Here is an 18,573-nt window from a genome sequence, read left to right on the forward strand (position 1 = left end):
TTGCAAGCCTTCAAAACTTATTAAAAAGAAAAGTCCCTATATTTATTAAACATTTATTAAATATTATTAAAGCATATTATATCATTTCTGCTGTTAGTATGAGAAGCAATTTTAAATTACAAACTTCAAAATCATAGCCAAATATCTACTAGAATTCATTTAACAAAAGTGTAAATTTAAATAATAATTAACTCATATTCTGATAGAATAGATATAAAAAATGTAATTAAAATGCCAATATAAGCATGCACTAATATAATCATATACTTATATATAACTTATATATATAAGTATATGATTAAAACAAGTACTGTATTAATTATAATTTTATTTAAACATTTGACATTATGTGCAGTTTTATCACAGAATGGTATTTCACAATTATTAAATCTACTCTAGCTGATATTTTTTTCCCTAATCAGGATATAAGACAAAAAATGTGAATAGAAATGTCATACATCCAGAGACAATGTGATCCTCATTATCATAAAAATGAAAACGCAATTATCATAAGTATTACATTCATTCATAATCAAATAAATTATAACAATGTTTTAGAAATAATATGAGCATATCTTAAATATTTTCAAAAAATTAACAACATAAAAAAGTATTCAGGAAAATATTAAATTTATAACAATAAATAATTAAAAATCATAAATAATATATTAAGTAAAAGAAACTTACAATAAATAATAAATAAAACTAAAGAATAAAATTAACACATATTTGAAACTATAAAAGAAGAGATATTTACACATTTTCTCTTTAAACGTCAGTGTTGATTCAATGTTCTTGAAATATCAATGCTGTTGATAGACAGATTTAATTTAAACATAGAATTTTTATATTATTGTTTCAGGTAACAGAATAATTTCTTCACTACTTAAAGCAAACTACATTTTTAGAAATTATATATTTACATACATGCATTAGAAGACATAAAAGTTTATCTATGTACATCATTTACATGCTTTGAACTACAATGTACAGCAAAAATATTTATTTTATATTAATAATTATTTCACAGCTATAAATTTACATATACTTAATATTGAGGATATTAAAAATATAATGTTCCTCTGTCTTGATTTCCTTTCACTCAACAGTGAAATTCACACAATGACTTAGTAAAATACAACCTGAGATTCAGACTCTGATTTTGTAAAATAAATCAGGGATATGAAACTTCTCCCCCCTTCTGCGAATGAAATTTCAATCCAATTCTTGCAGTCTTACTAATTTTCAAGAATATGGATACCAGTCAGTTTAAAATATTCTGCGTGATTTTGAAATTTTAAAGACATTTTCAAATTAATGATGCTAGACATCATGTTCAGATCAGTACGCTTTTCTTTCCTACTTGGACTTTTTCAAACAAAAAAAGACAGAACTATGAATAACATTTCATGGCAAAATTAGCATAAAGCTTACTTGTTAAGATTATTACATAGAAGCAAGCTTGAAATTTAGTTCAAGAGATAAAATACACATATAACTGATAGCTGAAAATTTAAATACATAAAATTGAAAATATTAAATAAAAATTAAATTCATTATGACAAAAAGAGTTCTTAAGAGTAAATCCTTATGGTAAAAGGCACTTAGCAGGGAAAATTATTTCATAAAGAAATGAAGGATAGATGCTTATTTAATATCTGATCACAGCATTAATTAATTATACAAAATCATATTTTCAAACTGTGAAAGAAGATTCAATTGAATTAATAATTCACTTATTTAGTATCATAGATGCATTGTAAATAATCATAAAAAATAGTCTTATATTTATCCTCTGCACAAAAAAACTCTCAGCATCCTTGAAATTCTCAGGAACAGCCAAAGAATCCTATATTAATAGTTTTCAGTAGCATAACTTTGAACTTAATTATAAATACACATTCCTCTAACTTCTGATTACAAAGGCAACAAAAAAAAAACTATATATAAGCATTTTTTAATAATTACTAATTAAGCTCTATATATAATAAAAACAAAAAGTACATTATAAAGCAAGATAAAAAGTTCATTGTTATATCAGAATTTCTGCCTAAAGTTTAAAACAATTTAGAAAATCACACAAATTGTTTTTCAGTTCTAATAATCTTCAGGAGACATAACGCTCATTGACTCTTGCTCATCATGTTTCCGTTTAGGTGCAACTTTTGGAGGACGTATCTCATTGATTGGTTTCAAAAGGGTGATTATTACATCATCATCTCTTCTCTGAAATAACATCTCACCTTCAAAATGAACTAGACCATGCTTACGAGCTCTCATGAGAATTCCAACAACTTTGTTTGATATTGCAGTATAAATCTAAAATGGCAAAACATTTTACCTAATTTTAAAAATCAGATCACAGATTGTATGAACATATATAAGTTTTTAAATTAGACAGTAATTTTATGATAAAACTATTCAACTAATTATACAAATGGTACAAATTTAAACTAGTATAAAATATATTTAAATGATACTTTTATTTACATTTAGTTTTTTATAAAGTTAAAATATACGGAAAATAAAATGCTATTACTTAGTTACCTTTCTTTTTAATCACACATTAATAAATTTCACTAGGCATCTAATATGAAAAGCACATAATACTAGAAAACAATCAAAAATGAGAAGAAAATGCAGCATCACTTGAAACTTGATAAGGAAAATACATCACTCGAAACATGATGACATTTTAAGCAATAAAATTATCTTTTGTATTACACTTTTCTTAGTCATGTTATTAAATTTTCCAGAGCGCACACTGTTACCAATTTATTAGAACACTTTGAATGTGCTTGTAGAAATATAACTACAGAAAATTTTGAGAGAAACTAATTAGATGATGAGGAACATTGCATGTAGAAAATAAATTCTGAATGAAAAGAATTTACTTGTGGTTATGTGTGAGTTTTCTGATGATTCATTCAACTTAGTACCAGAAATTTTATGCTTTACCTGCTTATTCATAATGCTTTTCCTGTATAATGAGAATAAAATATTCCTACATTATAATGCCAATATCAATACAAGAACTGATTCTGCATTATCTCTATTATAAAGAAAAGAGTAAAGGTATTCTCAAAAAGAATAAGTTGCATATTTTCAGTTAAATGCATTGAAAAATAAAAAATAGCTTTCTGGCTATGTCATGTGTGTCTAAAAACAGTAGGTTTCTATAAAACTGTACATCTCAAACAGAAACACTACATTAAGATATCAACAGAAATTAATGGAATAATATAAAAGATAGTATAGAAATGAAATACATAAGAATGATTAAATTCTATTTATTTAAATTTCATTCTGACAAGTTTGATTTTAAAATCCACCATTGTTAGCAGCCTCATGATTTTATTTCTAATTACTTAACACCAACAATTTTATGATAGGTGAAAAACTATTTTCAACTATTAAAAAACTTACATTTTAACTATATATCTTTTTAGTAATGTAACATGTAACTTAAAAAGGTTTTCCTAATATATTTCACTTTATATTTTTTACTCTTTAGCATGTAAAAAGTAATAACAGAAAGAATTGGGTAATGATTTTTAATAAGATGATTTAAATTCTGAATTTTGTCAGTGAATATTAAAAAAACTGATTAAAATTTATTCTATTTTTAGTGCATTAAAATTAAAGCTTAAGATACTATATAATGCTTTTAAAGGAAACTTAATTACTAAATTAAAAATAAACAGAAGCTAAAAAATAAAACTAATTGTGTCATGTCATTGTTTGTCTAATCTCAAATATATCTGATGACAATGCACTAATTCAAAATAATGGTGCTTGTTCTAAGTAAATACGTTGTAAAAACATCCTTCTCAAAAGTCAAAAACAGACCATAAAATATAAATTTTTATGTTTTATGAACTGCATTATTTTGCAGTTTAAAACTCTCATGTGATAAAATTAATAGAGTTACTGCATGCTACAAAAAAGCTTCCATCCGGAAGCAACTTCAGTGGTAAATTATTAAATGATCTGTATGAAGAATTAATACAGAAATGTAATAATGTTTTCATTAATCCCACAGTATGTAAAATGCTAGACAGTTTGTCTAACATCCAAAATCAATCAATATTCTTTGTAGATGTTTCTATATGGAACTGTATGTCTAATCAAAACTGATACGTCATTAACACTACCTACAAGTGAAAATTTACTCATCCTTTACTGCTGAAGCCATTCAAAAGGTTGGAAACAAAGGTAAAAATAAAATTTACAGTTTTATAATTAATAAAGCTACAAATACAGAATTGTAAAAACAATTTTAAACTTATAGTTCATGGTTGTTCTGCACATTCTCAAAACTGTATAAATACTATATTGGCCAAAGGTTTAAATATATCCTGTGTTACTGACCACGTTATTGAAGTCATAAAATATTTTCAAAACCACCAGCTTATCTAAATACATAATTTCCTTGTAAACTATATAAAAAACACGTCAGTCTCCATATGAACTCTGAAAGAAAACTGACCTGCAACACACAAGAATTGTCAGTCAAATGTTCTGAATATAGAGTCAAATAAAATGTATAAAATCTCTTACTTCATATAAAGTTAATTTCAGTTTCTCTTGATAAAATTCAAAAGTATTATTGAAGCTGTTAAAGTCTGGAAACATCTTGAAAACAATTTAAAAATTTTGATAAAGTATGCATAAAATTATATAAAACATATATGAACAAACATCATCACCAGTCCCTTTTTAGCATATATTTTATTTCCAAAATATAAATTGAAGCCTTATTAAAAAAAAAAAAAAAGTCTGAAAATGGACAGGCAATGAAATACGTAAAAGAAAGCCTTCATTCCCCTAATGATCAATGCGATAATATTTAAATTCGATAGCACACATGAAGGAATGCAAATTCTACCTTCTGAAGAAAGAGTTTAAAAATTAAGGTTCAGAAGGAAAGTTAAAGAGAGTTAGGCTACTGCCGTTACCTCTGTAGCATGAGCTTCTACTCCCAGAGTTATTGCTGATTTACGTAGAAAAGAAACTGCATTTACTTGCTGCCACTAGTTTGGATGCAAGCTTAAGAAACAGGAATATCTGAGCCCTGTAGCTTAGTTCTACTACTTGTGCATATTTTCAAATTTTTAGTTTAGTTCTGTGATTTCAGTTACTGTTCAAGGGAGGTAGTGTGTTATCGTTGAGTTGACGCATTGTAAATTTTAAAGAGTTTAATGAAGGGTACTTTTAACCCTTCTTCTGTGTAGTTCCTACCAGAACTTACTACATGTACAATTCTCATTTAAAAATTAGACAAGTGGATCCTACAATGTGATAAACTGTTTTGAAAGAGGCAGGTATATAGCATATATAAGTGCCATTTTAGTTTTATTTTTCTGGTTGTTTACTTGTATTTATAAAAAAAAAAGATATAACAACATGCTTTTTTGTTTGTATGTACGTGTTCATATTTATGTGATGCAAGCCAAAAATCTATGATATTCCCCTGTATTTACATTATTAATATAAATAAAACTATGTACAATTTATATTATCTCCAATTATGTATTATTTTATTAATTAATAGGTAAAAATAAACATTGTGCTTCTTAATACCACCTAATTAGATGTTACATACATTCGAAACTGTCAATGTCTGGAAACCAATTAAGAAGTTAATACAGAAAAAAATACTTCTTCACCATTGAAATCACTCCCTTTGGATGTAAGAAAATTGTTTCTTCTAATCGGATATTACTTTCAACTCATTTAAATTTCTATTTGATTTGAAAATCCAATGTTATTTGAATCAATCCAATATGAATCATGGCACTCAGTACTATGAGAGATTATATCTTTTCACTTAAAAATTCATTACAGTTAAACTGCGTGATAGCTAAAAATGGAAAAATAAATACAGTCAAAAGTCTTTAATCCGGACTCATCGGGACTTCGGCGATTCCGGATGATCGATTTTTCCGGATTATAGATCATCAGTTTAAATCTGGTAAGATGGCATGCAGAAATTATAAAATTAAAAATATGAAACCGTAATTTATAAAATAATGAGCAATTATGATCTAAAGGGTATCAAAATTTACAAAAAAAGAAGCTTAATATTTATTTGTTTACTTTATTAAACATTTCTTTTAACGCGCACATGCGTAAAGCATACCTTACGCATAGCCGAAATTAGAAAATTGCAACCAGAAAACTATTTGATTTGTATTCGTGATATTTATAATGATGAGGAATTTGATTTAAATCATATCAAAGACGGAGCACATCGAGATTAAATAGTACATTTAGTAAGGAATTATAAGCCGAATAAAATAAAAACATCTGCCCTCAAGATAACGATAGTGCTGACAGATCAACTTCCAGTTCATTGCGCGCCGCGACGTCCCCCACCCTGCACAGAGCAGCGTGAAATTGATAAACAGATTTCGGAACGGTTAGATAAACAAAGGATATACCTTTATCCATTTTTTGTAGCAATTCGTTTTTTGTTTGATGGACATCGAAACATACTTTCGTTTTCTAGATCCTTTGGGAGCTCCAGCATCGGAAATTATATTTGACATAATCGAAAGTTCAAGTTTACTTTTATAAAATTGCTCTTACAGTCTGCAAAAAATAATAAGGAGGATCCAATTCGAAGATTAAGGAACAACGCAATCATCAACATTAACTGAAATAGATAATTAGATCATTTTAGCTTATACCGTCCGTTATACATTAAACGCCCACACGAAAACGTATTCTGCGCTTGCGCAGACGCATATGCACAGTCGTAAATGTCTTGCGCGCACGCGTAAAACGCCTATGAGCATGCGTCAACGCGGCACATACGCAGAAAGATTTTAGCTTTGAGGTCCGGATTACAGATCATTCCAGATTATGGGTGTCCGAATTAACGACTTTTGACTGTAAATACTATTGAATATTGATAAATTATATTTAAAATTCTGAAAAGGCTTGAAAGACTATTTTTTAGATCTTTCTGATGATTTAAAAATATGAAGTCTACAACAATTAGTTTGGCCATTAAATAAAAATCAACTTTTGAAACAAATACTGAATTTTGAAAAATTGGTATAGTCTTTGGGACATTTTCAGAAATATCTTTGGGATTTGGAATACCGAATTGGGTATTTACATATTATCCACCAGCTATAAAAGTTGGTTATCACTGAACCATAAAAATTGGATGGAGATCCTGGCAAAACTGCGTCAATTGGTTTGAAAGAATTCTGAGATGTACTTCTGTCAGCAACTTTTACAATAAAAATTCATCAGTTCACCTACATAACACACCAACTAGCTTAAAGAGTTTTATTTAATTTTATTTTGGAAGCCACCTTTCATATAAACTCTCGTTTTCAACCCATTATTTCTTGCCAGAATGAGATTTTAGTTTTGCAGATTATGCAAAATATGGCAGAAAGCTACTATTTAAGCTGGTGTCTGAGTTACTTCAGACAAAGCAAGCTGAGAGCATGTTCTGCTTTTGGCCAGCCAGCTATTTCTCTGCTAGGTGTTTCTCTGCTCACTAAGTTTGCTATTTTATGGCTATGCATATTAATTGCTGGTTAGTGTATGTCGGTGGTATTTGCCAAGAGCCAACTATGTGCTAAATTATCTCTGTACAGCTTCAGCTGATTAGTTTTTAATTTAACTCAAGATTAGTTTTTAATTTTAAGTTCTTATTTTAAAATTGCTGACAAAAGTATTGGTGAAGCCTTGTACGTACCAGCCGTGTCATCTGCTCATATTATTTTTGAGTTGAAATAAAAGAGTCTTTACACACTTCTCATGTATTGTTACTGATACCAGTTGAACTTAGCAAATAATCGCTTCACAGTTCAAGGTATGATCTAGCCTTTATCTAGCCTTAAAATAACTTTAATTTAGCTAGAATCTTAAAAGCTACTACTGAAGTATTGGATCTTCTGTGTTTTGTATAAAAAGGTTTTCATCGATTCCACTCTTTTGTTAAGCCCTATGATTTTACTGAAAGTTCTGTTTGGAATACCATTATAAGTATAAATTTCTCGCAGATGATTGTTCCAATCTATTATTGTTTTCTTGGTCATATTTAGCTGGGGGTTTTATTTCCCTATTCAACAGATTTTAATTCTCTCGACCAGCTGTAAATGATACGAAGTGCAGTCACAAATATAATTCTACAACCTCAAAATAATTTTTTCTTTCAAAATACAAGAAAAAAATATAAAAGTAATGGTTAATTTGTATCCTTGGTCATAAAAAATAAAAGTGGCTTATGAAGAATCAATCGGGCTTACATCAAGTGAAAATGCAAATATTATGAGTATGTTGTGACATCATGCCTATCCTTAACTGGCAATAAATCACCTTGCTTGGCCACAGTTTCACGGATGATGGAATCGATGGAATCAATTTTGTCCCTACAAATATAGGTATAAAACATTTTAAAAAATCTGGGTCAGTAGAAGGGTCAAAAGTTCATTTCGAGACTTGACCCAAACCACAAACAGAGAAACTAAGTTAAATAAAATGGGGTAAAAATCATTTCCTTGCTTGCTAGTCATCAAATTAAGTAAAGCAACAAACTAAACAAAAATGTACTAAATATAATAGGTTGATCAGAAATAGTAAATACTTGCGACCATGTCTATATGTATGATATATTAATCAAAATTAAATTTAAATGCAGGTTACGTGGAATTATTTTTAAAAGGTTGATTTCTGGAACAGCATGCTGAAAAACACATCTTAGCAATGCCAATCACTCTCTTCAGAGTTAGTTTATTACAGGAGTAACAATGATATAGAATCGAGCATACATGTCCCACATATAGTTTATTACAGGAGTAACTATGGTACAGAATCAAGTATGCACAGCCCACGTGTAGTTTATTAACAGGAGTAACAATGGTATAGAATCTAGCATGCACGACCCACATGTAGTTAGCTGTATCTGCTGTAGTACACACTATTTATTAATAATTGGAATAACACATGTACTAAGGATTTTATTTTTATTATTAAGTAAACATATTTTGGACACTGAAATAGACTGTCAACAAAGATCACCTGGCATTAAGATAAACTTTTCTGTAAATTAATAAAAGAAACATAATAAAAGAACATAATAAAAGTAATAAATTGTAACATAATAAAAGAAAAATATCTGCAAATGAATTAGAAGTTGAAAGAGACAGGGTGATTGTTAATAGCAATGGTGATCCTTAAGATGAAGCTGATAATTCAGAACATGAAGAAACTTGATTGTATAGCATTGTTGTAAATATTTATATAATAAATATTTACAACAATACTAATTTAGTTTTAAATGATTTAATTTAGTTTTTTAATAATAATTTTTAATAATTTAGTAATAATTTAGTTTTTTTATTATATTTCCGTTTTTCTGCATTATTGTAGAATTTCGTATTGTTTTATTCATTTATTACTTTTAGAATGGTAATTCTATGGTTTATTTTGTGTTTTATCTAATTTGTGGTCACATCTTGTACCTAAGTGTTTTGTTTGCTGTATATAATTACAGAAATTTTAATTCTGAGTGCAACATTTTTGGAATTGTAAAAACAGCTCAATTAGTAGGTGCAATATAGGTAGTTTGGTTCTTAAAGAGCCTTTATGACAATTTGTATCACCAAGTTGGCAATATTTTGGAAATTCTTGGCAATTTGCTGACTTTTGAAAAAATTTATAGTAACACATTTTCAAAGTCCTATGACTGATTTTTCCAGAAGTTTCCAGAGCATGGGCTCTGGAAAAATTCAAGATATAAATATGGGTCAGAGAGCTAGGGAGTTAAGCTATGAATCAGCTGTGATATTTAGCAGTTAGCTGGATTATTAATTAGGTATTATCAAAGAGAGATTTGAGGTACTTAATGTTTTATTTCGTGAATTAAGAAAAAATTGCTAAATATTTGCAATCTCTTTAAGCTATTTCCAGCTATTATTGTGCTGCATGTGCCATTGACTGTGCTTATTTTCCTAATAAGTTATTCATTTCTTCCTGCTTATATGAACTTACCATTTAAAGAAACATCAACGACCCCACAGCTCACAACTGTATGTAAAGATTAAACTACTAACTCAACACATGCAGTACAGATTGATGCTAGAGCTTTAAAACGAATTTATTAAGCAGTAGTAATTGTTTATATCAGTACCAGGAAATGGCAGAGGCAAAAAAAAAAACATTGTTGGCTTCCCAGCTAATAACTAAAAATAGCATCAGACTGTTATTGAAACATTTCCAAAATTTTCAGCTATGAATGTGTTCTCTTACCCCAAACCTCTGACTGTGAATAATTTCAGATTTTAGTGGAATCCATATTCTGATCTCCAAAATAGCATCTCATCAAACTCTCAGTTTCTAAAGACTCTTAAAACAAAGTTTCAGTTTTTTTCCATATATGTCATCTTTGCTCTGTCTTTTTATCCACAACTTCATTAGAAAGTAAAACTTACAGATAAAAATTGTAATTTAAGAACAGCCTTATTTACATGCAATTTTAAGGGAAACCCATGTATTATGGAAAACTGAGGTATATTAAACCATGTTATAACTACACAATAATGTACACTGTATGGCAAAAAGGATCACACATTTTTAATTTACCAAAGTCAGAATATCAGAATGAAACTATAGAACATGTCCTTTGAAGTATACATTTCCACTGCCATTTCATTTCCCTAAATATGTTTACCAAAAACAAAGTAGAGTTAAAATATTATCATCATCCATTTTAAGATGCAAAATCATGTTGCAAAAATCTCCAGACAATACTGGTACTATGAACAAAATGACTTGCAATAAATATAATAGGTAAGTCATAAAATTTTATTTAGAACAGAAGCAATGATTAACATGCCCTTGGTCTCTGAATCTCATTAATAATGCTTCCTTGGAATTTGAATTATTTCAGTATTCTGTAATACTTTTAAAAAGCTATTAAAGAAAACTATTCAAAAATCTGCTCAGATAGTTAAAGTTTTTAGCAGTTTTTTGATAGAATGTAATTTAAAATTAAAGACTGAGATGACAGTTATATTAAAAAACAAAACAGTTGAAAATAAAGTGCACCTAAATTTATGATGGAACTCTATGAAAAATATAGAATACCTCCCAATTCAGAAACTATTAAGAGTTGTAATGCACCTTCTGTATTATAATTAAGTGCCAAAGAAAAAGTTGTATGTTAATGACAGATGAGAAAATTTATCCTTCTTTTTCTCAGAAAATCTAAATAAGAATTGAGGGTACTTATCCTTTATAATGGCTTTTATACGAAAGATGATAATACTTGCTGATGAAAATATATCTAAAATCTATTCTTTGGATGGTAAATTTATGATAAAAAGATGACTCTAAAAGATAAATATTCTTAAAAATCAAATTTAACCCTATATGAGTGGCATGATCTTTAGGAGATTTCTGGCATCAAATTAACAGGCAAGTGTCGTTACTTACTTCATTACTTATTTTTAAAACTTTCCATTTATCAGGATGATATTTATATTGTTACACAAAATACATAAATGAAATTACATAAATGAAATATCTTAAATAACAAGAAAAACTGTTTGGAGATTTAGTTCCAGCAATAAAACACAGCGGAGGAGAATTTATAATACATGAGTATCCGTCATAGCACGAAATGTAGTCTTAAATATATTGACTATTTAATGGAACATTATAAACATACTAATATTTTTTAATGACATATGAAATTTTCAGCACACAAATTTAACCTAAAAACTCATTTAAAATTCTATAAAGACAAACAAATATACTTTATAAATGTATGAGTCTGATTGCTGCATAATGATCCAGAAATCATAAAAATATCTGATCAGTCTTCATGCTCAACTCCTATCAAACATATTTGGTATGAACAACAAATGAAATTATCATAACCTGAATAATAGTAAAATCAACCCTACAAAAGGGTAAAAAAAAAAAAAAAAAAAAAACCAAACTGAATTCAATGCTTCTAAAGGTGGCTAACAATAACAGTAGCCAACAAACAGACTAACACTAATAAGTGAATAACAATGCAATTACTGTTTTATCAGTGTTTTAAGCCCAAAAGGGCTATTAGCCTCCAACCAGGATTTTGCATTGCTTCAATTTTCACTGGAGTCCATCCCCATTCAGAGAAATGTAAGCTAACATTTTTTTCCTATTTAATCTGTCTGTTATTAATTAACAAAATAAACTATTTATGAGCAACAGTTGCATATCTTAAAAATGTTAATTTTTTATAAACTGATTGATTTAAATAAAAATGCTTTGATTTCATGATATATCTAATAAAAAAAAACATCAATTATTTTTTAATAATTATATATTTTTTCACTTTTAAAATATACAGAAAATATATTGTTCCTGTGATATTTTAAATGCATATTTATCTATTATCCTACAAAATATTTAACCATTTCATCAGGACCATCTCTATTGATAAACCAAATTAAACTTTAAAAGAGGATTTTTGGATGCTCATTAAAACCTGAACCTTTTCAGATTTTTTGGCTAATCTTTGGCATATGGTAACAGGTAGTTTGGTGACATTTTGGTAAGGCGATAAAGGTTACTAGCTAAGACTTCAGCAGTGTACATGAATAAAGTCAAGAGTGTGTGCAATGCCATTTTTGTGCAATTCTGGGATGTTTTTTTAAGTGAAAACAGGTCAACGTGTACATGGATGATACCGTGTATGTGCAATTCTTAAAAACGCGGCAAGCAGTGGATGATTCTGCACTTTCTCCCAACTTCTAACTAATCTTCGTCATGGTTAAGCACTTTTGTTCCATAAAAGTTCTAGCATAAGCGTAATTCGGCTAGTAGATTGTTGGAAAAAAAATGTTGATTAAAAAAAAAAAACATGCCTTTTCTTCGTGAAAACAAAATGGCATCCAAAAACAAACTAGCAGGTTGCTGTAGCAGGGTTGGTCGCCAAAAATCGCCAAGTTGCCATAATCCAAAGATTAACTGATTTTTTATTTATCCCCCTTTAATCAGGAAGATCAGAATTGATGCTCACAAATTTGGTTTTGTGGGTATTCTTAACCTCTAGTCACTTTCCTATAGCAGCAACATATTTTACTATGACTGACGTGAATGGATATCATCTCCCCAAAAATTATTCCCTAGTTTAAAATGAGCATACTATCTATACACTATGGTATATGAAATGTCTTTATCTTCTAAATATGATGTTAGTTTTTTATGATATGCCACTGCATTTTTTTTATTCAATGGCAATACTTTTCGAGATTATCAGTGTCCTTGAAGCATATTGAAGGCCTCTAGTTTAAAAACATTTTTAAATCAGCTAGTAGTAGTGCCATATAATGAGATACACTCAAAAAAATTTGAAAGGATTTGTTAAGTATTTAACTCTCATAAACTGTGACTATCTCAAAATATTTTGAATGTCCCATGTACAAATGTAAAAATAAGACAAATCTTAAAACATAGGTAACACATAATTATGGATAAGATATAGACACACATGACTCATTCAAAGTTTAATCTCAGACCTATCAGCATATTGATTGAGTGCATTACTATCACATAAAATTATTATTACTACTATATTAATTATTAAGCTTAATAATATTCCATTACTGTCTTTATAAGAAAAATTGGTGAATCTTCAGATTATGGTAACTTGGTGATTTTTTGGCGAAAATTTGGCGACCAACCCTGCTACAGCAACCTGCTAGTTTTTTTTTTTTTTTTTTTTTTTCACCATTTTGTTTTCATGAAGTAAAGGCATGTTTTTCCCCCCTCAACATTTTTTCCAACAATCTGCTATTGACATATCAATTCTTCTTACTCTTGTAAAAAGCGCCAAACGAATAAATGGGCGATTCTGCAATTTAGCAGCGAAATTGTTTCTAAGTGCTTATTAGCTAAAATCACCGGAATTTTCCGGAAAATGTCACATTACATGTCTCATGATCTCTCATTTCTCTGAGACAAAATAATCTGTGATTCGAAATGTGTACTTCTCAGATTATTGCTGAAAGTCCTAGCTAGTAACCTTTATTGCCTTACCAAAATGCCGCCAAACTACCTGTTACCATATTCCAAAGATTAGCCGAAAAATTTAAAAAGGCCAAGAGTACCAGATTTATGTCAAATAAGCAAAAGAATATCAAATTTTAATAAATCACAAGATTATCTACAGCAGATATAGGGAATTAAAAAAAAAAAAAAAAGGGGAGCAACAATGCTAACCAGTAATCCAAATGACAGATTTTAGGTATGGATAATTATGCATGTATGCAGCGCTGTTAGTTTTAGTACTTAACTAATGCTGCATAAAACTAAATACATATATAGCATTAATTTTTCAAAAGCCAGTACTTTAAATAAAAATAGATTTATGCACCATTGCCAGACCATTAATTAAAAGTAGATTTATGCATGATAATTATTGTAAATTCTTCTCTTAGCCATTGATATAAAATCCACAAAATAATTTTAAATATGAAACCATAAGACCAAAAATATTAAATTTATATGATCAAATATAATAACAACACCCCAGTGTAGGGAAAAAAAAAGATCACATTATGCAGATATGCCTACAATATTCCAGTATCTCAGTAAAATGCACATCGAGAGTTAAACTATTTATTTATTTATGAATGCATGCCTTTTGACACCCAAGCCATTACCCATCTTGCCTCCCAGTACCTCTGGGTTCAGAAATAAAACCATTAAATGTTTTAAAAGATCACATTAAATGTGTGTCAGAGCATGTGCTTAAAAGCATGTTCTTTGTTCATGGGTTGTCCAAAGATATAAAAGTTCTGGCTCTGGGCTAGAAGACGTTGAAGATACCCTAAGTCTAAAGTAAAACATATAAGCATTAAGACAGTAAGACTGATATGTATGTCTAGTTAAAAAACAGAATGATATCACAACTGTAGAATAAGAAAAACTAAGATAACAGCCAAACATTTTTCCTAACATGGTTTTTAAGCACAAATTTGAGTCATTAATACTGGTAAATTTCATTCTTTTTTTACCTGGGTTCCTGGAGAATTTCTGGATTTCTAAAGAAGTGAAATGTAGCAGGCCTCTATGTGATGCACTCTGGTTAACATTAAATCTACTACAGCATAGTCACTCCTCTTAGAAATGAAATTAAGAAACCTGTTAAATCACCAACTGGAGGAGTATCACAAATATAATTGTTTAATTTCTATTTCCATTTTCAGAACTTGCGTATCAAAGCAACCACCATTGTGCAACTTACAAATTTTTATACATGAAAAGGTAAAAATTACTTATCAGGTGCAAGTTGGTTGTTTTCGAGACTTTTTCAAAAGGATTGTCAAGCCTTCAATATTTATCCTAAGTTGACAAATATCCTCAACGAAAGGAAAGGAACAAACTTTAACAATTTTAAATATAAATTTTAATTATTAAATAAAATTTACATACTACAGTCAAAAGTCATTAATCCGGACTCGTCGGGACTTCGGCGATTCCAGATTATCGATTTTTCCAGATTATAGATCATCAGTTTAAATCTGGTAAGATGGCATGCAAAAATTCTAAAATTAAAAATATGAAAATGTAATTTATGAAATAAAGAACAATTATGATCTAAACAGTATCAAAATTTACAAAAAAAAAAGCTTAATATTTATTTATTGTAACTTTATTAAACATTTCTTTCAATGTAAGTTGTTTAAGTTGCTTCATTTTATGTGATAATACTTTCTCTTTAATTCTATAAACAGACATAATTTCTTGTTCAGTTACAAAGTTCAAGTCCTATAATTGCTGTGTCGAGAATACCGACTAATTTGTCAATCGAAATTTTTTTGTTTTCAATAGCCTCTGTGTCACTTTCTTCACTATCGGAAGTGAATTATAATGACAAGGAATTTGATTTAAATCATATCAAAGACGGAGTACATTGAGATGAAATACTACATTTAGTAAGGAATTATAAGCCAAATAAAATAAAAACATCTGCCCTGAAGATAAGGATAGTGAGGACAGATCAACTTCCAATTCATTGCGTGCCACAGCGTTCCCCCCCCCCCCCCCCCGGCCGCACAGCAACATGAAATTGATAAACAGATTTCGGAATGGTTAGAGAAACGAAGGATATGCCTTTATCCATTTTTTGCAGCAATTCCACTTTTTGTTTAATGGACTTCGAAACATACTTTCGCTTTGTAGATCCTTTACATATTAGTAAATATATATCGGAAATTATATTTGACATAATCGAAAGTTCAAGCTTACTTTTATAAAATTGCTCTAACAGTCTGCAAAAAATAATAAGCCCGATCCAATTCGAAGATTAAGGAACAACATATTCTGCAACATTAACTGAATTAGATAATTTTAGCTTAGCTTACACCGTCCGTTATACATTAAACGCGCATGCGTAAACGTATTATGCGTATGCGCACACGCATATTTGCAGCCGTAAAGGTCTTACGCGCATGCGTCAACGTGACGCATGTGCAGAAAGTTTGTAGCTTTGAGGTCCGGATCATTCCGGATTATGGGTGTCCGAATTAACGACTTTTGACTGTACATTAAAAAAAATAAAATGCCTTCTCAAAATCTTTCCATATTTTTTTTTTTTTTTTTTTTTTTCTATTCTCTGCAATCTGTTTTTGTTTAAAAAAAATCAGAGAATGACAGAGACTTGGCATAGCACAAATCTTGGCAACACCGGTTATCTACCAAATGCATCTCCTGGTTGTTCCCTTTACAGACTTTTGAGGCAAAATTTTCTGTATTATTACAAAATTTTACTGCATACAAATTCCACGAGCACAAAAAAGTATCAAGATTTGATTATAAAAACCTTTGGAACCTGGAATATAAAAATTAGTATATGAAAATGGTAATGTTACTTAAATGTATAACTGTTAGTATGGTTGCCAGAGTTATACAGATTCTGAAAATACAGTGACTTCCACTATGGCAGCTGCGATAACACATACATTTGCTGCTTTTTAAAATAAAAAAAGGACATTAATTTAATGCTAAACTTAATATCACCCGATAAAAGAACTAATAAAAAAATTTTAAAGAGCTCTGATAAAATTAATCTTTTAAGTGCATAACATACTTGCTCTAAATTTCAAATATCTGCCTAGCAACTTTCAGTTACATATGTTCAATATGCTAAGCAGGAGCATTATTACAATAGTTATCACTACAGGAAAAAACAGTCACATAATACCCAAATTAAAAATCAGCCAAAAGACACTAATACACTTTTTTATATTCATAGCAGAGTTTGCATGTGAGGTTGTTAATACTATTCCAGGAACCCTGTTTTGAAAAATTCAAAAGAAATCACAAAAACATCATGACACCGCGAATGAAGAATAATTCTTCATTGCTTTGTGCAAGCCATTCATAATTTCAATATGTAGTAATAAGCTTGACAGAGAATTTAATTCAGCTTAAAATATAAAATTTGAATATAAGACACATTTTTGGATACTTAGTAAAATAAAACAAATTAAAAAAATAATGCATACGTACAAGCACTACACCGAAAATTTAAATATTTTGTATCGGTTGCATGAGTTAATTAAATTTAAAACTGACCTGAAACAGTTCTCCAAACGTTATGCACATAGTACCATTTTCCCCTGTGGTTCCATATTCACTGATCATTTCACAAAGAAATATAACCTCATTTGAGATATGTGCGCCAGCAGCTAATCCTCTCTGCTCAGTTTTAGAACCTTCCACTGGTCGCCCATACCTAGGATCATTTTTGTCCCATTTGGGACGATTTAATTCACTGAGACTACCTCCCTGAGAAAACGGATTATACTTCTGTTTCACACGGTGTTCTTCCGCCTTCTTCTGAAAGGCAGCGACTCTACTTGATAATGAATCATTGCCATATATTTTTATTGGACCTTTAGCAGACGACTCCATACCTGAAAATGTACAAAGTAAAATTACGCTTTAAATGGCTATCGTCAGCCTCAAAAAATAATTATTACGAGAGACTCTAAACATTAAAGGAAAGCCTATATCATAAAATACCTGGTCGTCGCAATAAAAACAGAACCAATCGCTTGAACAAAACTACGAAACGCACCAAAAATACTTTAAAAAAATTTCGATATTATAAACAAAGTCAAAGTTGAACTACTTTTATGCTCTGGCACGATGACACACAGACGTAATATTAAAAAATCAGTGATTGTTAATATTGACTTTATTGATTTAAGATTTAAATAACATAGGAAATATTATTGAAAGAAGAACGCGTATTAGAACAAAGTTCACTAAGCATTAAAATTCTTTAAGAAACAGATTTAAGATGTGAGAAAACTGAAATTAAAATTCCTTCCTTAGAGATTTTGCTACACATTGATGATGGAACTGCATGATCAACAAATCTGAAAATCCTGATGTTGAATACGAGGAAACTGAAGAATATTGAGGAAAATTTAGATGTATCTCACATTCTTATTAAGTATAATCTGGATAAATCTTATTAAGTATAATCTGGATAAACTTTCAATTTTTTTTTTTTTAACCTTAACGAACACAGTTGAAAAACAA

The 18,573-nt window shown here is 29.3% G+C and overlaps 1 protein-coding gene across 1 annotated transcript; it reads right to left on the minus strand.

The window, feature by feature from the left end:
* Positions 1–313: 313 nt before the first annotated feature.
* Positions 314–18,204, minus strand: LOC118200809 (actin-binding Rho-activating protein-like). The gene is made up of 3 exons (XM_035372775.2): positions 18,049–18,204; positions 17,599–17,939; positions 314–2,319 (listed from the first exon to the last, which is right to left on the minus strand). The coding sequence occupies exons 2-3, from the start codon at positions 17,935–17,937 to the stop codon at positions 2,098–2,100; spliced, it is 561 nt and encodes a 186-aa protein (XP_035228666.2). The 5' UTR covers positions 17,938–17,939; positions 18,049–18,204; the 3' UTR covers positions 314–2,097.
* Between the last annotated feature and the right edge of the window lie 369 nt (positions 18,205–18,573).

The sequence above is a fragment of the Stegodyphus dumicola genome, chromosome 1 (assembly GCF_044657685.1).
Source record: "Stegodyphus dumicola isolate Sdum_Otavi_A_Nest chromosome 1, ASM4465768v1".
Classification (NCBI taxonomy): Eukaryota; Metazoa; Arthropoda; class Arachnida; order Araneae; family Eresidae; genus Stegodyphus; species Stegodyphus dumicola.